Genomic DNA, 22,154 nt, shown 5'->3' with positions numbered 1-22,154 from the left:
ATTTATAACTATATAGCTTATAGTAACTTATAGTTAATAAAAGCTTATTTCAAAGCTACTATATTATAGCTTATTTAATAAATATAAATGTAAGCTTATAAGTTTGATTATAGCTTTTATTATAGGTTAAAGTTTATGTATAATTTCAAGGGAATTTTGGTACAAAGATAGGGCAAGGAAATGTATCCATACTAGTGGTTGAAAGATATGGTCCTACCTTTTCCTACAATGGATACTTCATCTCTCCAAGACTCATTATGGAGTGCCGTTCGATGGCCAAAGATTATTTTGCAATCTACTATCATGAATGGCAACTTAATTTGATCAAACGAAAGCTATAGCGGTGATGAAGAAGGGGATCATTCTGATCCTCCAATTACAGATGCAATTCCTATAACAAGCCCATAATTTGAAACATTGATTCCTACCATAGATTGTTAGGTATCAAGGACTATGGAAGATCAATTCACACACAAACCATGATTACATAAACACTTCTATTGCATTGAATGAGAGACTACAAGTTTATATAGATTTTTAGGACTAATAGAGTCTGACCTTTTTTCTAGATCCTTGGTTCTCATCATGTGAAGTAGGTCTCTTCTTGGAGTAATTGGTTTTATTGATCTGCATTAGCTCCACCACATGGTAGAGCTAGACCTCAAATAATTCTAGCTCTACGATGTGGTCTAGGTAGAATATAGCGCTACCACGTGGTAGAGCAAGATCAAATGCAATTCTAGCTCCTTGGTTCTTGTCATGTGAAGTAGGTCTCTTCTTGGAGTAATTGGTTTTGTTAATCTGCATGGTACAATGTTAGATCGATGCATTGTAGCTCCACCACATGGTAGAGTGTCAAATCCCCACGGATCCCCTCGTGATCGATCTCGGTTCAAAACTCGAATCCTGCAAACAAACGAACAAACAAACAACAAAGGGGGTGCAGGCCTGACTTACCTCCCAACCATGACAGCCGTGGGCAAGCCCACAGTCTTGGCTGTCCCCACCGAGCCACGAGCTGAAATAACTAGGATGACGTACCGATCAATCTCCTCCTCGCGACGTCCCATACCGCCACGAAGCTGCCCTCGCGGGCCTCGAGACTGCTACCGGCCTCAGCTGCGTAAAGCAAGTGCACGTCTGCACTAGATCCAGGCTCCAAAACCATAGAGCTCTCACAAACTCGCGAGACTCTCTATAATACAATAACTAACCTTGGCCATCCTTTTATAGGCTCTTCGCCGGTCATCGAGCATCCACACTTGGCCGACCGCCCGTCCATACTTGGGTGTCCGCCCGTTAGTATTTTCCTAACTCAGCTCGTCAATCAGCCTGCCTAGTTCCAAGCTTCCCCAAGCCTCGAAACTAGTCTTGCATGCGTATAGCACACGGTAGATACACACTGTGCACATGACATACTCCCCTTCCTCTAAGAGCTCACTCCTGAGCTCATTAAAAAGCCAGGGTAATCTCTCTGAAGAGTAGTCAATGTCTCCCATGTAGCGTGCTCCTCAACACGATCCTTCCACTTGATCTTGTATTCCGTGATAAGCGTGTTACGCAATCTTCGTTCACGAAATCCAAGAACCTTTTCAGGTTCGTGTGGAACAAATGTCATGTCCTGGACATCTATGATTTCTTGAGGAGTAACTAACTGATCTGTTCCACCCAGTACTTCCTTAAGTCTACTGACATGAAATACAGGATGAACTTTCACATGAGAAGGCAAATCCAATTTATATGCAACTGAACCAATCCGTCGTGTAACATGAAATGGTCCACAGTATCTAGGGGATAATTTCGGAGATCTACCTGTCCGTAAAGTCTCGGAATCTTTCGGAACTCGCAAATACACTATCGTTCCTTCAGAGAACTCTCTAGGTGAACGATGTCTATTAGAATAAAATCTGTCTCGGTCTTAAGCACTTCTAATAGATTCCTTTGCAACTTGTAACATTTCCTGCATATCTTGCAAAAAATTACGTGCTGCATCATGCTGAAGTCTTGAGAATCCTACTGTAACAGGTGATCTTGGTTGAAAACCATACATAAGCATGAAAGGACTAAACCCTGTACTCGTATGCTTAGTACTGTTATATGCAAATTCTAACATAGGAAGATAATCCTCCCATGAACTCTGTCTTTTGGATACATATGCTCGAAGCATATCCTCCAAAATCTGATTCACTCTTTCAGTCTGGCCATCAGATTGAGGATGATCAGAGGAACTCAAATTCAAAGTTGTTTTCAACTTCTTAAAAACAAGTTTCCAAAAATCACTCGTAAACTTAGAGTCCCTATCACTGACTATGTCGTGCGGTAACCCGTACAGTCTAAACAATTGCTCGATAAACTGCCGAGCTAATTGCGTAGCTGTAATAGTCTTCCGGGTCGGTAAAAATCTAGCCATTTTTGTCAAGCGATCTACCACAACCCAAATAGAATAACAAGTTTCCAAAAATCACTCGTAAACTTAGAGTCCCTATCACTGACTATGTCCTGCGATAACCCGTACAGTCTAAGCAATTGCTCGATAAACTGCCGAGCTAATTGCGTAGCTGTAATAGTCTTCCGGGTCGGTAAAAATCGAGCCATTTTTGTCAAGCGATCTACCACAACCCAAATAGAATCGTGGCCTTAATGTGTTCTTGGCAATCCGGTAATAAAATCCATGGAAATACTTTCCCATTTATTACCTGGGATTTGCAAAGGATGCAACAACCCAGTCTGTCTAAAGCATTTAGCTTTATTTGCCTGACAAATTTGACACTTGAGAACATAATCTTCTACATACCCTTTCATCTTTGGCCAATAAAAAGTGTGTTTCACTAATGATAGTGTCCTGTGTACCCCAGGGTGTCCAGCAGAAGGGGCGTCGTGACAGTCCTTAAGAATCTTAGACCTAATGTCCGAGATCTGTGGTACACAAATTTTGTCATTACGGAATGGTAAACCATTCCGAATCATCCACTGGCCTCCTGCTGTAGCCTGAATAGTAGACTGCTCAGTCATCGAGTCTTGGTCAATCAATGAGCTCCCGTCCTGGATCTTCTGCCAAAATGGACCAAAATAACTATCAGTCCTACAAAGCTCTCTCAATGACTGAAATAAGTCAGTAGAATTCTCGGTGAACGACAAAGTATTCACCTCTCTAATTCGACTAAGCGCATCTGCAATACTATTCATGGACCCTTTCCGATAACGGATCTCAAAATCAAAATCTTGCATTAACTTTGCCCAACCTGCTTTCCTTCCTCTCAAATCATCCGCATCACACACATACTTGATTGACTGATGATCAGTCAATATCACAAACTTGGAGCCATATAAATAATGTCTCCAAACCTTAAGAGCATGAATCACAGCATAAAGCTCCTTCTCAAGGGTTGGCCAACGAGATTGAGTGTCGTCTAGCTTTTTACTTTCAAAAGCAACCGGTCTACCATCTTGAAATAAAGCAGCCCCGATAGCATAGTCACTGGCATCAGTTTCAAGAACATAAGGCCGACTATGCTAAGATAGGTGCTTCCTGGACTTTATCTTTAAAAAGTCTGAAGGCCATATCCGAATCGTTATTCTAAGTGATAAGCTGACTGGACTTACATCCACGACCTTTCAATAAGTCGGTCATCGGCAGTGTGAGCTGAGAGTACTCCCGTACAGATTTCCGAAGAAAAACAACAAAACCGAGAAAAGAACGAAGTTGTTTCACTGTTCGCGGTATAGGCCAGTCAAAAATCTTCTGAACTCGGTCATAGTCAATGCTCAACCCATCTCTAGTGATCTTGTGTCCCAAGTAAATGATGTCGGTCATAAAGAACTCACATTTACTTAACTTAGTATCAAGGTTGATTCCGTACGCACGTACGGATCCGTACGGTACGGTACAGCCGTACGGTACGGTACGGTACCGTACTGTACGGATCCGTACGGTTTTTTAAAAAAAATAATAAGTGGCGTGGCGTGGCGAAACGTGTGTGGCGACCATACGCTTGCGGATAAGCGACCAGATTTTAGGCATTAAGCAAAAAAAAATTGGATCCATGTGAATACTTGCACAATCGTGTGTACCTGCAAAACTCTGCAGAGTAGCTTCTTCGCTCTTCTTCGCTCTCTCTCACGCCCAAGCTTCATCATGCCGCGCAAGACCAACCCGAACTGGGCAATCCACACCAATGTCCTGAGGGTTGTTAACACCCCTTCTCAGCAAGGGTCAGGTACTCGGCTATGGGCATGCAAGTATTGCGGGGAGCAGTACACTAGCACCATAACTCGCGTCATCAAGCACATGACAGGTATCGGGTGCACCAATCAATGTGGTCCATGTGATAAAATACCACAAGCTGTGAGGGACCAATTGATTGCGGAGAATTGTCCTGCAATGGGTGGTGCAAGCAGTGTTAGAGGTGGTGAAAGTACGCAAGATGCTCTCCATGATGCTTTTATTGGAGATGTTACAGGTTCAGGTACAGTAGATGAGGGTGAAAGTCTTTCGGCTTCAGCCCAATCCACCACAGGCAGGAAGAGGGCACGTATTGCTGATGATGAGGACCTCCTGCCACAAGATGCGAGAGGTACAGGGGAGGCATCAAAGCAATCCACTCTGCGTTCTTGTATCTCATCACAAGCTTGGGTAAAAGAGCGGCAAAGGGTGGCAGAAATGGAGATTTGTCGCACTCTTATTGAGTGTAATATATCCTTCAATGTGTTAAGGACAGACCAATGGAAAAGAATGGTGAAAGCAATTGCGCAGGTAGGGCCTACTGAGACATGGACAAGTCTTCAGTATACGAAGATACGTACATCCATGTTGGATGAGCAGAAGGCCTTGATAGACAAGGCGTTCACACCTGTGAAAGCAGGTTGGCAGGAGTTTGGATGCACTATTATTTCAGATGGGTGGGCAGACATTCGCAAGAGGCACATAATCAATATCCTTGTGTCATCTTGCTTGGGCACCTATTTCTTGCGTGCCGTGGATGCAGGGAGAGCAGGCGACAGGATCACAGGGGAGTTCATTTATGGCCACATTCGACAGGCTATCCTTGAGGTTGGGGAGGACAATGTTGTGCAGGTGGTGACCGACAACGCCTCTAACTGCAAGGCAATGGGTCAAATGGTCGAGGCAGAGTTTCCACATATAGTGTGGACTCCATGTGCTGCCCATTGTCTTGATTTACTTATGGAAGACATTGGGAAGCTTGTTTGGGTGCCGCCCATTGTTGCAGATGCTGTAAAGATCACCACCTTCTTCCGCAAGAAGCATCAGGCTCTTGCCATCTTTCGGAGCCATAGCCCTTTGGATATGGTGAGACCATCCAAGACCAGGTTTGCCTACATGTTCTTGGTCTTGGATAGGCTCTACAAGATAAGAGATTCACTATCATCAACAGTTGTGGATCCAAGGTGGCGACAGATGCATAATTCAGAGGATGAGCGTACAAAATACTTGCAGAGGCGGATCCTGGATGATGATTTTTGGCAGCAAGTTCATAGCCTTTCAGTTGCACTTAAGCCCGTGTATGTCCTTCTCCGACTTACAGACATGGAGGGCTCAACTTTGGGGCTGGTCTTTCATTTGTTTATGCAAATGAAAGACCATGTTGCTCAGTGCTCCATGATGACTGCTCAACGGTAAGCAATAGTTCTAATTTCTTCCTCTTTCTTTGATTTTTATGACTTCTCGATTCTCGATTCTCTTAGCACTATAACCTAAGACATGTATGTTCAATCTCTCATTTTCAGCCGAGGTGAGATCCTGGACATTGTAGACAAACGGTGGACATTCATGAGCCGTCCCATCCATGCGATGGCTGCCATGCTCCATCCTCTCTACAGGTCGCCAGAGCTATGGAATAATACTGCTTTGAGCATGAAGCAGTCAGAGTATGTGGGAAGGATGTTCTCAGAGGAGGAGCAACTTCAGATTGATAGAGAGTTCACCACTTACATGAGTGGTATTGGTGCTTCATTTGCGAGACCTGTGTCATTGAGGAAGGAAGCCATGAAATTCCCTTTGACATGGTGGCACTCTTATGGAAGGGTTGGTCTTCCAAACCTTTCACGAGTTGCTCTTCGTGTTCTATCTCAGGTAACTTGTAATTAATCTCTAAAGTATAATCTTCGAAAATGAAGATTGATGTTTTAGCATTGAAAGATTTACAAATTTGCTCGCATTGCACTCATTTTTGCACAGGATTGCTCGGCTGGAGCATGTGAGCGGAACTGGAGCTCATACTCCCTTATACACACTAAGATTCGGAATCGCCTTAGTACTTCTCAATTAGAGAAGTTGGTGTATTGCAGAGCTAACATGAGGCTCGTGCGAAGCTACCATGCTTTGGGGTCACCGAAGCAGGTATACATTGAAATTTGGACTCAATAAGAACTTAGAAGTAGAAATTTTTTTGTAGTTCAATGGATGTCCATTGTCCAATATGCAATTTGTGGCATGTTTAAACAGGTTGATCCAACACTACTCAAAATGGTAGATGAACCCAGCTCGGAGCTTGTGGATCGGCAGATTAGAGATGAGCAAGAGGAGATTTTGAGAGCTTTACATAGAGAGCTTGAGAGCGTGGATCGTTGTGTGACCCGCTCACGTGCACGATCTCTCAGCATTCCTCTACGCCCGGCAGCTCCAGATCCAGGCTCTGCGAGACGAGAGAGCATTCGCAGGGGAAAGCTTCCAGTTCGTCGCACCCAGCAGAGGCGTGCAAATGAGGCTGTCGAACTCATTCACACTCAGATTCCCGAGGCACATGATGAGGATGCACTGGAGCTTGTTGCTACTGAGCCAGAGTTCGATGAAGAGGGCAGTGGTATCAATGATGGAGGCATGCTCTCTTCAGAAGACTCATCATCTTCATCTGATGATGAGATTTGAGACTCTTGCGTCTAGACTCTAGAGTCTAGACAACTGTGTAGTGTTTCATTGTTTTGCTTTTTGCACTTGTGGACCAGGACATGTGCTGGCAGCTGTAGACATGATATTTGTACTCTCTTTTATTATCTATGACTTTCATGGTTCTTGCTTATATCACTATGACTGTTTAATGTTAAGTTTTAATATGAGGTATTGTGTAATGGGCTTGGTAACTGATAATTGATTTAAACTTTAAGTAATGAGGTTCAGTCTCTTTATTTTAAGTATTTTGGTTGCTATGTCTACAAAATATTCAGGTTTCTAGGACTGTTTACAAATGGTACGTACTGTTTACGTACCTTAAAATTTGTTCCGTACAGAAGTACGTTCCGTACATACTGATACCGTACCGTACACTACGTACCTTACCACCTTGCTTAGTATATAGTCGATTCTGTCTTAAAATAGATAAGACAATCGTGAGGTGTCTGACATGATCCTCAAGAGTACGACTATATATCAAAATATCATCCAGGAACACCACCACAAATTTTCCCAAATGTTCACGAAAAAGATCGTTCATCATTTGCTGGGAAGTGGCTGGAGCATTGGTTAACCCAAAAGGTAATACGAGAAACTCGTAATGGCCATACCTAGTCCGAAAGGCGGTTCTTTCGACATGCCTTTCATGAATACGTATCTAGTGATAGCCAGTACGTAAATCTATCTTCGTGAAATATTTCGCTCCTGCTAACCGGTCAATCAGGTCATCTGATCTAGGGAGAGGATAACGGTTCTTAATGGTCAGCTTGTTCAATCTCTTGTAATCTATACACATTCTCCAAGTATTGTCCTTCTTTCTCCTAAGCAACACAGGTGCACCCCAAGGTGATTTACTTGGACGGATCTGGCCCATCCTCAAATAATCCTCGAGTTGTTTAGCCAACTCATCTTCCTCAGCTTGGCTCATCCTATAAGGTGGAATACTGATAGGATGAGCACCAGGGATCAAGTCAATACGATGATCTACTGCCCGTTCAGGTGGTAAACCCGATGGCAGTTCCTTAGGAAATACGTCTTGAAACGAATCAAGTATCTTCTGTAATTCTCTGCTTTCAAACACACTTAATTCATTCACATCCAACGAAGGGATGAGAAAAGAAGAAAGTGGAATCAATACACAATGGAAAGCGGTATACAAAGAAGAATTCATTATATTTCCAAAATCAATTGTATTTACAAGAGGTCCTTGAGAGGGATGGATACAATCACCTAAAATACTATACTTGGTGTCCCTATGCTGAAAAGAAAAAATATGACTAGACCAATCTATCTGGACATCAAGAGTCTTAAACCAGTCAATCCCTAATAACAAGTCTACATTTTCCAGATGCATAACATAGCATTCCAGAGTATCTTTGTAGTCCTGAATCTGGATTGGAAGCATCTCCACCTTGCGATCCCAAACTTGCCTTTCCGCAGGTAGCCGTACCTCATAGGTATGGTCGCTGAGTGTCGTATCAAGACTCAATTTCTGCACAAGTTTGTAGTTAACAAAGTTATGCGAACTGCCAGGGTCTAAAAGAATGTGAATTTTATGGTCATTCACTTCTCCATAAACTCGGAGAAGATCATGCAAGCCAAATACCTTAGAATTGAACAGACAATCAGAACAAGTACTAGGGCGAGAAAGTACAGTAATTGACGTACCTGTCAAAGACAACTGGTTAGCTGCCTTTGGCTTGGGTCCTACGTTTGACTTGGTACCCTTTTGCTTCGGGCACTCGTTACGCATGTGTCCTTCTTCTTCGCAGATAAAACAACATCCTTCCTTCTTGAGCTTTAAAGCCCTAAGGAGTCGTTTCTTCTTCGCTGGTGTCGAACTGGAATTCTTCGAAGGTTGGTCCGAAGACTTTCCCTCTGTCGTGTTAGCCATAGGTGCGGAGAACTTTCTTTTATGCTTGTTCCCTTGCTCGGTAATGGGTTTCGACTTGGAAGAGACCATCGTATCATCATAGATACGAGCTCAATGAATGGCCTCGTCCAAAGTTTTACATTTGTTATTTTTAACCTGTAATCGATACAAGTCTGGTAATGCATCTGGGCTGCGATTTGTGCCTAACGTTCCGTCGAAGAAGCTTCGAGAGCTACTTTGAACTCTTGGAAATCTGATTTTGACACAAAATCGTCAAAAAGATCGGCATCGATACCTTCCGTAGCTGGCAAGCCTTTGCGTTCCACGAGGGGCTCCAACTCCGATTCTTGGGTCGACATCGTGAAGAGGGTACGTGGAGAGAAAATTCGATCTTTGCACAACAAATGTGCGAGCGAACTTGAGAGCTTGAGAGCTTGAAAACTTGAGAACTTGAGAGATGTGTGGCAAGAAGCCCACTTGAGGGGGTTTATAAAGGTTTCCCAAAAGCCAAAAAGTCTCCAAAAGCTAGGCTTAGCTTTTGCTTTAGCTTTTGTGTTTTTTTTTTCATGAATAAATATATATATATATATATATATATATATATATATATATATATGTGGATATATATATTCTCTTTTCTAAAAAAAAAATAAACACCTTAGAAACCTTGGAGAGGAGGGTTCTTTTAAAACTTTACATAAAAAAAATTTAAGCTCCAAAAAACTGAAAGCTAAAAAAAAACGAAAGCTTTCCTTAGTTTTTTTTTTCTTTCCCCCTGGATTCACCCGCCGGGCTGCCATCGTTGACTGCTGACGTCGCGTGCTGGTGCCTGCGTGTCATATGTGCTGCTGCCGCTGACGTCAACCTGCGCTGCAGGAGTTTGCTTTCCAGCCGGCGCCGCCTGTGCGCACAGGTGGTCTTTGCCACTCTTGCCTGCCCGCCTGGCCTAAGCGCCTACGTAGGCCTGGCCTGGGCACCAGCCCGCCTGGCCTAGGCGCTGCGTAAGCCTGCTGGCCGCCTGGGTAGGCCTGGCTGCCTGGTTACATGGCTGGCTGCCTGCGTACAAAGCCTGACAGCCTACCTGCGTACAGAACCTGCCAGCGCACAAGTCTCAGCCAGTGGTACCCTGCGCATACCCCAGCAGGCGATGTTCTCCTCTCTCTCTCTCTCTCTCTCTCTCTCTCTCTCTCTCTCTCTCTCTCGTTCAATCAACGAAAAGCAAACTTGCTTTTTCTCTAATTTTTTTTTCTCCCCCTGCAGTTTATGCGACTGCACAAACATGACTCCTCTTCCTTGCAAAGCAAGCAACCCTTCAACACTACCATCTCCCTGCAACATGGGTCTCTTTGATGAAGAAAAAAAACATACCAAATCTGAAAACTGCAGTATGCACAGAAAAACAGCAAGCTTTTTAACACATACCGTTCTTCGACCTCTTCTAACTTGCTCGTTCACGAGGTATGCTCTGATACCACTGTCAAATCCCCACGGATCCCCTCGTGATCGATCTCGGTTCGAAACTCGAATCCTGCAAACAAACGAACAAACAAACAACAAAGGGGGTGCAAGCCTGACTCACCTCCCAACCATGACAGCCGTGGGCAAGCCCACAGTCTTGGCTGTCCCCCACCGAGCCACGAGCTGAAATAACTAGGATGACGTACCGACCAATCTCCTCCTCGCGACGTCCCATACCGCCACGAAGCTGCCCTGCGGGCCTCGAGACTGCTGCCGGCCTCGGCTGCGTAAAGCAGGTGCACGTCTACACTAGATCCAGGCTCCAAGACCATAGAGCTCTCACAAACTCGCGAGACTCTATATAATACAATAACTAACCTTGGCCACCCTTTTATAGGCTCTTGGTCGGTCATCGGGCGTCCACACTTGGCCACCCGCCCGTCCATACTTGGGTGCCCGCCCGTTAGTATTTCCCTAACTCAGCTCGTCAATCAGCCTGCCTAGTTCCAAGCTTCTCCAAGCCTCGAAACTAGTCTTGTATGCGTATAGCACACGGTAGATACACACTGTGCACATGACATAGAGCTAGACCTTAAATGCACTTCTAGCTCCACCACATGGTAGAGCTAGACCTCAAAGTATTTGATCTAGCTCTACCACATGGTAGAGCTGTATTCTACCTAGACCACATCGTAGAACTTTAAGGTCTAGCTCTACCATGTGGTGGAGTTAGAATGCATCAATCTAGCTGTACCATAAACCACGTTGTAGACCTAGAATGCCTAGAGGTCTAGCTCTACCATGTGGTGGAGCTAGAATATATTGAACTAGCTCTACTATCTGAAGGAGCTAGCATGCATTGATCTAGCTCTACTATCTGGTAGAGCTATATCAAAGTATTCTATCTAGACCCCATGGTAGCATTAGAATGTTTTGAAGTCTAGCTCTACCATGTGGTGGAGGTAGAATGCATCAATGTAACTATATCATGTGGTGGAGCTAGAATGCATTGATCTAGCTCTACCATGTGGTAGAGCTATATCAAAATAATCTATCTAGACACCATGGTATCGCTAGAATGCTTTGAAGTCTAACTTCACCACATAGTAGAGATAGTCTTCAATGGGTTCTATCTCTACCATATGATAGAGCTAGTTCTAGCTCGGACACATGGTAGAGCTATACTTCATGGTAGAGTCTAATGTAGGTTCCAATCTAAAAAAAATTGCTTGCTAGATTTGATTTCTAGTTTAACAAGTCCAACATGATTATGTGCAAGATGGATATCCAATCTGGAGGGAGGGTCTACATGATGTTGAACAATGATTCTGTTGGTATTGGCTGTGTGTGTAGAATTGATCCAAATTCCACTTGTGGTGGAACAAAGATTGGTCAAGGAAATGTGTCATTACTTGTGGAGGAATGCTTGAAGGATGTGGAACTACCATTCCCTACAATGGATACCATTTATCTAAAAAATGCACTATGAAGTAATGTTCGTTGGCCAAAAATGCTTTTAAGGCCTTTCACAAGGGAGCTGGAATTTGGAGAGTGGAGTGAAAGATGCAGTGATGCAGATCAAGAAGAGCCTGTGGAACCTCCAATTGTAGATGCAATACCGATAACATCTCCAGAACTTGACATGCAAATCTGACAATCTTGGAAGAATGAGATGGTTCTTCTAAAGGATGAGAGCATGATGTAGACTATCAATCAAGGGTTCAAAGGATTTCATCCATTGATTGTTGTGCAAAAAAAAGTTGTCAGCTAATCGATCGTGATGTACTAATGAGGATACGACAAGACTTTTGGGGACAATCTCAGGAGTCTCGTGCAAATCATGTATATGATGTGCTTTCTACATCTTGGCATTGTGATCTCAGCTCAAAAAATTAAATATGAATTTAGGTTAAATGGGGTGATTGTTTGTTGCAGAGCATGGTATGAGATGCATGGTATACCAAAGACATCCTTTTACCGTTACAGGGAAAAGTTTGAGTCCGGTGTGTGTCAATATCTGCATGGAAACACAGGGGTATTGAGGAGAGGCCTACAACATACTAGGCCTCTCCTCAATACCCCTGTGTTTCCATGAAGATATTGACACACACCGGACTCAAACTTTTCCCTGTAACGGTAAAAGGATGTCTTTGGTATACCATGCATCTCATACCATGCTCTGCAACAAACAATCACCCCATTTAACCTAAATTCATATTTAATTTTTTGAGCTGAATCACGATGCGAAGCTGTAGAAAGCACATCATATACATAATTTGTACGAGACTCCTGAGATTGTCCCCAAAAGTCTTGTCGTATCCTCATTAGTACATCACGATCAATTAGTTGACAACATTTTTTTGCACAACAATCAATGGATGAAATCCTTTGAACTGATTCACGTGACATATAAAAGGTAGAAGCTGGTTGTAGTCTCTGCTTTGGAATCCTGTTTATGAAAGTGTAGCATCTTTTTGCAGAGGTTTGGGCAACATTAACCTCATTAGTTACATCTCCATCATTATCCTCATTACATACATCAGCATGTTCAGCATGCATGCCATTAAGCGGAACATAGTGTTGCAATGGGCTCCCATCCAGCATTGTCAGCTGTTTAATAGGCCATTTAACTAGGGTGATACTATCCACTTGCGGCATAGTTTGAAATTCATTTGCACTTTCAGTAGCCACACCCACACAATCATCACCAAGCTGTTGAAAGTTGACACATTCAAATGAAAACACATATAAGATAGTCCCTGGATTAATAGTCTGCATCATGCTCTCATCCTTTAGAAGAACCATCTCATTCTTCCAAGATTGTCGGATTTACATGTCAAGTTCTGGAGATGTTATCGATATTACATCTACAATTGGAGGTTCCACAGGCTCTTCTTGATCTGCATCACTGCATCTTTCACTCCACTCTCCAAATTCCAGCTCCCTTGTGAAAGGCCTTAAAAGCATTTTTGGCCAACGAACATTACCCTATAATACATTTTTTAGATAAATGGTATCCATTGTAGGGAATGGTAGTTCCACATCCTTCAAGCATTCCTCCACAAGTAATGACACATTTCCTTGACCAATCTTTCTTCCACTACAAGTGGAATTTCGATCAATTCTACACACGCAGTCAATACCAACAGAATCATTGTTCAACATCATGTAGACCCTCCCTCCAGATTGGAAATCCATCCTGCACATAATCATGTTGGACTTGTTAAACTAGTAATCAAATCTAGCAAGCAATTTTTTTTAGATTAGAATCTACATCAGACTCTACCATGAAGTATAGCTCTACCATGTGGCCGAGCTAGAACTAGCTCTATCATATGGTAGAAATAGAACCCATTGAAGACTATCTCTACTATGTGGTGGAGTTAGACTTCAAAGCATTCTAACGATACCATGGTGTCTAGATAGATTATTTTGATATAGCTCTACCACATGGTAGAGCTAGATCAATGCATTCTAGCTCCACCACATGATATAGTTACATTGATGCATTCTACCTCCACCACATGGTAGAGCTAGACTTCAAAACATTCTAATGCTACCATGGGGTCTAGATAGAATACTTTGATATAGCTCCACCAGATAGTAGAGCTAGATCAATGCATGCTAGCTCCACCAGATAGTAGAGCTAGTTCAATATATTCTAGCTCCACCACATGGTAGAGCTAGACCTCTAGGCATTCTAGGTCTAGAACGTGGTTTATGGTACAGCTAGATTGATGAATTCTAACTCCACCACATGGTAGAGCTAGACCTTAAAGTTCTACGATGTGGTCTAGGTAGAATAGAGCTCTATCACGTGGTAGCGCTAGATCAAATACTTTGAGATCTAGCTCTACCATGTGGTGGAGCTAGAATTGCATTTAAGGTCTAGCTCTACCATGTGGTGGAGCTAGAATGCATCGATCTAACTGTGTACCATGCAGATCAACAAAACCAATTACTCCAAGAAGAGACCTACTTCACATGACAAGAACCAAGGAGCTAGAATTGCATTTGATCTTGCTCTACCACGTGGTAGCGCTGTATTCTACCTAGACCACATCGTAGACCTAGAATTATTTGAGGTCTAGCTCTACCATGTGGTGGAGCTAATGCAGATCAATAAAACCAATTACTCCAAGAAGAGACCTACTTCACATGATGAGAACCAAGGATCTAGAAAAAAGGTCAGACTCTATTAGTCCTAAAAATCTATATAAACTTGTAGTCTCTCATTCAATGCAATAGAAGTGTTTATGTAATCATGGTTTGTGTGTGAATTGATCTTTCCTAGTACTTGATACCTAACAATCTATGGTAGGAATCAATGTTTCAAATTCTGGGCTTGTTATAGGAATTGCATCTGTAGTTGGAGGATCAGAATGATCCCCTTCTTCATCATCGCTATAGCTTTCGTTTGATCAAATTAAGTTGCCATTCATGATAGTAGATTGCAAAATAATCTTTGGCCATCGAACGGCACTCCATAATGAGTCTTGGAGAGATGAAGTATCCATTGTAGGAAAAGGTAGGACCACATCTTTCAAACATTCCTCCACTAGTATGGATACATTTCCTTGCCCTATCTTTGTACCAAAATCCCCCTGAATTTATACATATACTTTAACCTATAATAAAAGCTCTAATCAAACTTATAAGCTTACAGTTATATTTATTAAATAAGCTATAATATAGTAGCATTAAAATAAGCTTTTATTAACTATAAGTTACTATAAGCTATATAGTTATAAATATATAATTTAAGTTACTATAAGTTATATAGTTATAGTTGTAGGTTAATGTATATAATTTAAGTCACTATAGGTTATTTATAAACTTTAAATTATATAGGTTTATATATAAATAGGTTTGATTTATATAGCTATAGAAAGTTTATAAATAAGATATATAAAGTATAATTATAAACTATAAATAGACTTTAAGTTACTATAGTGAACCTATTAAACCTATAAGCCTATTTATATATATCTTTAAGTCTATTTATATAATCAAACCTATAGTTACTATAGTTAATCTATTAAACCTATAAGCCTATTTATATATCTTTAAGTTACTATAGTTAACCTATTAAACCTATAAGCCTATTTATATATATCTTTAAGCCTATTTATATAAACAAACCTATAAGCCTATTAATTATAAACTTTAAGCCTATATACATAACTATAAAAGCTATATTTTTATAATCAAACCTTTAAGCCTACCGATTATAACTTTATATTATCTATTTATACAGGTTTATTTATGAACTATAGGTTATTTATAAACTTAAATTATATGGGTTTATATATAAATAGGTTTGATTTATATAGCGATATAAAGTCTATAAATAAGTAAAGTATAATTGTAAACTATAAACATGCTTTAAGTTACTATAGTTAACCTATTAAACCTATAAGAATATTTAAATATAGCTTTAATCCTATTTAAATAATCGCTTCACGGCCCATCGCTTCACGGTCCATCGCTCGCCTCTCTCTCCCATCCGGGCTACTGCGGGCTGGGCCAGCCATGCCCACTGCTCACCTCTCTCTCCCTCGCGATTCCGCCCCCGTGCGCACACATGGCAATCTCTCTCTCTCTGCTCCATCTTCCACCGCCATAGCTAGGCTCTTTCATTCAAATTTCAAATTTGAATTTTCCTCCCTCCAGTCAAGGGGCCATTCCCACGTGCCACTTCCACAAACACTAGGGTCTTTTCACATTACAATTAAAAAAAGACCGCCCAAGACATATTGCAAAAATTAATGAACAACAAAAGTTTTCTTGACTTCCTCGAAACCTTATCCCGAAATTCTGCGGCCACAGAACCTCGCGCAGAGAGCAGGTCCGTGCGGGTGCGACAGCAGGTCCGCAAGCAGGTGCGGACACCATAGCAAGTGCGCGCACAAGTGCAGGTGCACGTACCAATGCGTTTTGTTCTTTCCCATTTTCTTGGTCCCTCTCTATCGTCCCTGTGCAAGATTCTTGACTATCTACTGCTTCTGCTCTCTACTGGCCTGTACCAGCTTTTCACTACCCAATCTTCTTGCCCGTATCAGTTTCAATATCTTCTCTCCCGTATCAGTTTCAACATCACCATTGCTAAGAAGTGCAACCCAAACCTGTATCAGGTTTTCTCTTCCACCATTCCTGATTTTTTGAATTCTTGCATACTTTTATTTTCTACTCTATGTCAATGTATATGATCTGAATTTTAATTGACATGTTCAAAACTTTAAATCTAATCATAGATAATGATTTAATATGAGACAAAAATATGTGTACCTTGTTGTATCGTTGAACTTGATAATGGATGCGGTGATGTCCAAGTGCTAGTTGGTCAATGACAAGATGGGAAAGTAGGTTTGTATTATATAAGCGACATGGACGTCAAGGAAAATTTGAAAAAGAGCAAGACCATTTTAAATTCTTCAAGGGCGGGATAATTTCAATTTAAAATTGGAAGGGATAATTTGAATGCTCTACCACATGCTAGAGCTGGAGAAACGCATTCTAGCTCTACCACATGGTAGAGCTGGAGTTGAAATGACTTAAACTAGTGCAAGATGACTTGAAATGACAAACCATCCATCTAGTATCGTACCTCTATCTTGACTTGAAGAGTCAAAAATCACCTAGGCCTTTCAAGGTTCAATGCTATGGCTGACCTTATGAGTCACACCCATTTAAGTCTAGCTCTACCACATGGTTCCAGCCCAGCTAGACTTTAGAGCGTTCTAGCTCTACTATGTGGTACAGCTACATTTATGCAACAAAAGATTTGTGAGACAATCTGGATATGCATAGTGAATTGATTCTTCTCTTTGTGTGGGTGTCTTCAAATAAGCACTGCTTGTGTTCCAATGGTACCCAAGAACATTGCTAAGCCGGCTATGGAAGCTCCCTTGTCCTAGAGCATGCACAAAAGACCCCTCTCCACCTTCTTCATAGCATAGCTTCTCCCCTCTCTCCTTGCTTGAAATTGTACTTTCCTGCCTTCTCTCCATAATAGAAGAAGGTTCATTGCTCAATACATGCAAGCAACGAGCGTTCCAGATGCACCAAACGGTGATGCTGGCAATGGTGGAAAATATCTAGCAAACAAGAGCTGATTAAAACATATACTCAAGATAGCAGAAGGTAGCCTCCTATGAGCATGGATTGTGGGTTGGGGACCTGAGTTGCGAGCTGTGCGTTTGTTCTAGCTCTACCACATGGTAGAGCTAAACCTCAAATGCAATTCTAGCTCCACCACATGGTAGAGCTAAACCTCAAAGCATTCTACCTCTACGATGTGGTCTAGGTTGGATACAGCTCTACCACCTGGTAGGGCTAGATCAAATGCAATTCTAGCTTCTTGGTTTTTGTCATGTGAAGCAGATCTCTTCTTGGAGTAATTGATTTTGTTGATCTGCATGGTACACAGCTAGATCGATGCATTCTAGCTCCACCACACGGTAGAGCTAGATCGAGTGCAATTATAGCTCCTTGGTTCTCGTTATGTGAAGTAGGTCTCTTCTTAGAGTAATTGGTTTTGTTGATCTACATGGTACACAGCTAGATCCGGGTTGCTTGCCACACATTTGTCCATGCATGATTCGAATTTCATGCCTCTTCGGCACCGTTTGGGCAATGATTGGAAATTTTCGCCATTTGGTACGCTCGTGCATCTTTTTCGAGAACCCGGATTCGAACAGTTAGAAGTTGAGGATCCGGGACCCCATCAGAGAACGGACCACACCGACTTGTGCTAGGGAAGTTGCTCTATGTCCACATCACTCCGTGCATGGATTTGGGCATCGTAATCACTTCTCCCAGCGCGTCAAAGTTGGGTCCCAACAACGAAGATAGTGCAAAATCGCCATAACAGAGTTTCGGATCCGAAATGAGTCCGAATCGCATCTGAACACAATAAGAAAGATCCGGATTGCTTCCCACACATTTGTCCATGCACGATTCGAATTTCATGCCTCTTCGGCGCCGTTTGGAGCAACCCGGATCTTTCTTGTTGTATTAAGATGCGATTCGGACTCATTTCGGATCCGAAACTCTATTATGGCGATTTTGCACTATCTTCGCCGGGACCCAAATTTGACGCGCTGGGAGAATTGATTGAGATGCCCAAATCCATGCACGGAGTGATGTGGACATAGAGCAACTTCCGTAGCACAAGTCAGTGTGGTCCGTTCTCTGATGGGATCCCGGATCCTCAACTTCTAACTGTCTGAATCCGGGTTCTCGAAAAAGATGCACGAGCGTACCAAATGTCACACAATTGTCCATTCATGATTCGAATTTCCTGCCTCTTCGGCGCCGTTTTGGCCACTGTTGGAAATTTTCGCCATTTGCCACGCTCGTGCATCTTTTTCGAGAACCCGGATTCGGACAGTTAGAAGTTAAGGATCCGGGACCCCATCAGAGAACGGACCACACGGACTTGTGCTAGGAAAGTTGCTCTATGTCCACATCACTCCGTGCATGGATTTGGACATCGCAATCACTTCTCGCAGCGCCTCAAAGTTGGGTCCCAGCGCCATTCAACACACTTGTTTATCTCCTTGGTTCTCGTCATGGTCTCTTCTTGGAGTAATTGGTTTTGTTGATTTGCATGGTACACAGCTAGATCAATGCATTCTAGCTCTACCACATGCTAGAGCTAGACCTCAAATGCAATTCTAGCTCCACCACATGGTAGAGATAGACCTCGAAGCATTCTAGCTCTACGATGTGATCTAGGTTGGATACAACTCTACCAGGTGGTAGAGATAGATCAAATGCAATTCTAGCTTCTTGGCTCTTGTCATGTGAAGTAGATCTCTTCTTGGTCCGTGCATGGATTTGGTCATCACAATCAATTCTCCCAGTGCGTCAAAGTTGGGTCTCGGTGAAGATAGTGCAAAATCGCCATAACAGAGTTTCGGATCCGAAATGAGTCCGAATCACATCTGAACACAACAAGAAAGATCCGGGTTGCTTGACACACATTTGTCCATGTATGATTCGATTTTCATGCCTCTTCGGTGCCGTTTGGGCCAGGGTTGGAAATTTTCGTCATTTGGCACGCTCGTGCATCTTTTTCGAGAACCCGGATTCGGACAGTTAGAAGTTGAGGATCCGGGATCCCATCAGAGAACGGACCACACTGACTTGTGCTAGGGAAGTTGCTCTATGTCCACATCACTCCGTGCATGGATTTGGGCATCACAATCAATTCTCCCAGCGCGTCAAAGTTGGGTCCCGACGAAGATAGTGCAAAATCGCCATAACAAAGTTTCGGATCCGAAATGAGTCCGAATCGCATCTAAACACAACAAGAAAGATCCGGGTTGCTTGCCACACATTTGTCCATGGATGATTCGAATTACATGCCTCTTCGGCGCCGTTTGGGCCACAGTTGGAAATTTCCGCCATTTGCCACGCTCGTGCTTCTTTTTCGAGAACCCGGATTCGGACAGTTAGAAGTTGAGGATCCGGGACCCCATCAGAGAATGGACCACATGGACTTGTGCTACGGAAGTTGCTCTAGATATGTCCACATCACTCCGTGCATGGATTTGGGCATCGCAATCACTTCTTCCAGCGCGTCAAAGTTGGGTCCCGGTGAAGATAGTGAAAAATTACCATAACAGAGTTTCGGATCCGAAATGCGTTCGAATCGCATCTGAACACAACAAGAAAGATCCGGGTTGCTCGCCACACATTTGTCCATGCATGATTCGATTTTCATGCCTCTTCGGCGCCGTTTGGGCCATGGTTGAAAATTTTTGCCATTTGGCACGCTCGTGCATCTTCTTCGAGAACCCGGATTCGAACAGTTAGAAAATGAGGATCTGGGACCCCATCAGAGAACGGACCACACGGACTTGTGCTAGGAAAGTTACTCTATGTCCACATCACTCCGTGCATGGATTTGGGCATCGCAATCACTTCTCCCAGCGCGTCAAAGTTGGGTCCCGGCGAAGATAGTGCAAAATCGCCATAACACGGTTTCGGATCCCGAAATGAGTCCGAATCGCATCTGAACACAACAAGAAAGATCCAGGTTGCTTGCCACACATTTGTCCATGCATGATTCGAATTTCATGCCTTTTCGGTGCCGTTTGTGTCACGGTTGAAAATTCCACCATTTGGCACGCTCGTGCATCTTTTTCGAGAACCCGGATTCCGACAGTTAGAAGTTGAGAATCCGGGACCCCATCAGAGAACGGACCACACGGACTTATGCTAGGGAAGTTGCTCTATGTCCACATCACTCCGTGCATGGATTTGGGCATCGCAATCACTTCTTCGTGGATACTTTTGAGGATCTAGGACCAATGACTCTCTTATATTTCTGTAGTTGATTCTCATCTCGATATTGAATGCATAAATATTGGGGTACCTGGGATCCATGAGTATCAACTAGATCCCAAGGCATTCATTATTGAACGAATGGTAAGAGATAAACAAGATACTATGTTCTCTCGAGGGTGGAAGTTAGATTGTGCAAGTCAAGAAATAACTCTTGAAGAGTTGCAAGCTTCCATTGCTTATTGTGTGAAAGGCAAACAAAAAAAAGAGAAAATGCCCTCTAAAAGTCCAGTTCAAAAAAAGGCAAAAAGCAGTACAGGTATTATGGATGTAGATGAAGCAATTCTTAAATCTACAGTAGAGAAAACAGGCTTGGAAAATTCAACAAAAATAAGATTTGTGGATCCCAAAGTTTTGAAAAATGAGGTGCAAAAGGCACTGAAGAGTTATACAGGGGGTATGGAAAAATACTCTAAGTATTTTCCATTCAAGTACAAAGAGTATGAGATCCCTGTAGATCAATGCTGGCTAGCTCCTGATCACTATAACTCCCGTCAAATAGAACCTCACCGTGTGGATGAATGCGTGTTATTTTTTGGTGCAAGTGCAAACAGGCCAGGAGCGTGTGCATACTTGATGCTTGTAAAGAATGCTGGCAAGAAGGAAGGAATTCCAATGAAACTAAGTGAGGTAACAGAGGAGAAACTCACTGAGTATTCATATTGCCAACATTCCATCTATGCTGCAAAATTCTTACGGTATCAAGAAATGGAAAAAGATGGTAGTGCTCAAGACCTGATACAAGTGTATGAAAAAAGGAAGGCTCGAATTGTTGTAGATCCAGAGCCACAAGTTGCGACGGCCATATCTGCTATAGCTAATGAAGAGACCCAATCATTATATGTCAAACAACCATACTATGATGTCTTGCATCACTTGAGGAGTCATTGGATCTTCAATATTTCTCCATCAAGGCCAGCATCTGGAGTAACAGAGGGCTCATCATCTCGTGTAGACTGGGATGTATGTCCATATCTCTTGCTCTCTTATAATTATATGTTTTAAAAAAAATACTTGATTTTGATCTTTTTTTCTTTTATTTCTTTGCAGAAATTTTTACGAATGGCTAGAATTACGGTGGAAGCATCCTTCATTTCAAAGCAGTCTCACATGGTCATTTACTCTGATGAAGTTTTCAAAGGCTGGCTTGAAATCATGGAGAAGCAAAACAAGAAACCAACTGCCACAGTTTTCAGATGTCTTGCTGGGCTAGATGAACAAGAAGTCAAACAAATACAATCAGAAATCAGGTCTGGACAAATTGTTCTTTCAAAGGGTACTAAGGATGTAGATGTAATTGACATGCTAGAGCGTATCAAGCAGCTCAAGCAAGATAAAATTATTTAAGATGCATTGCTTGTAGAGTTCATCAACACTCTGAATAAGGACAAACAATGTCAAGATTGGTCAGAATTGACTATAACCTATAGCATCAAAGAGATTGTATACTCAGTTCTTTTGAAGTTATGTGATGTGTATATAAAGTCAATGCTACAGGTTGGATCAAAGAAGATTGATTTTCCAGTAGAAGCAAGGCAATATGTGGAGTGGAATATCAGCCTT

General features: G+C 42.4%; 1 protein-coding gene and 1 long non-coding RNA gene across 4 annotated transcripts in view; one reads left to right on the top strand and one right to left on the bottom strand.

Annotated features, from left to right (window-relative positions):
* Positions 1-22,154, bottom strand: part of LOC147607089 (uncharacterized) — a 183,763-nt gene that overhangs the window by 88,469 nt on the left and 73,140 nt on the right. The window lies entirely within an intron of this gene.
* LOC147607091 (uncharacterized) lies at positions 4,136-7,024 on the top strand. The gene is made up of 4 exons (XM_086791432.1): positions 4,136-5,634; positions 5,746-6,091; positions 6,197-6,358; positions 6,464-7,024. The coding sequence occupies exons 1-4, from the start codon at positions 4,136-4,138 to the stop codon at positions 6,884-6,886; spliced, it is 2,430 nt and encodes an 809-aa protein (XP_086647558.1). The 3' UTR covers positions 6,887-7,024.

Source organism: Cibotium barometz, chromosome 56 (assembly GCF_041138505.1).
Source record: "Cibotium barometz isolate CiBa-2024 chromosome 56, ASM4113850v1, whole genome shotgun sequence".
In the NCBI taxonomy this organism is placed as follows: domain Eukaryota; kingdom Viridiplantae; phylum Streptophyta; class Polypodiopsida; order Cyatheales; family Cibotiaceae; genus Cibotium; species Cibotium barometz.
Note: the sequence above shows the minus strand (reverse complement) of the source record. Positions and strands in the feature narration are given on the sequence as shown.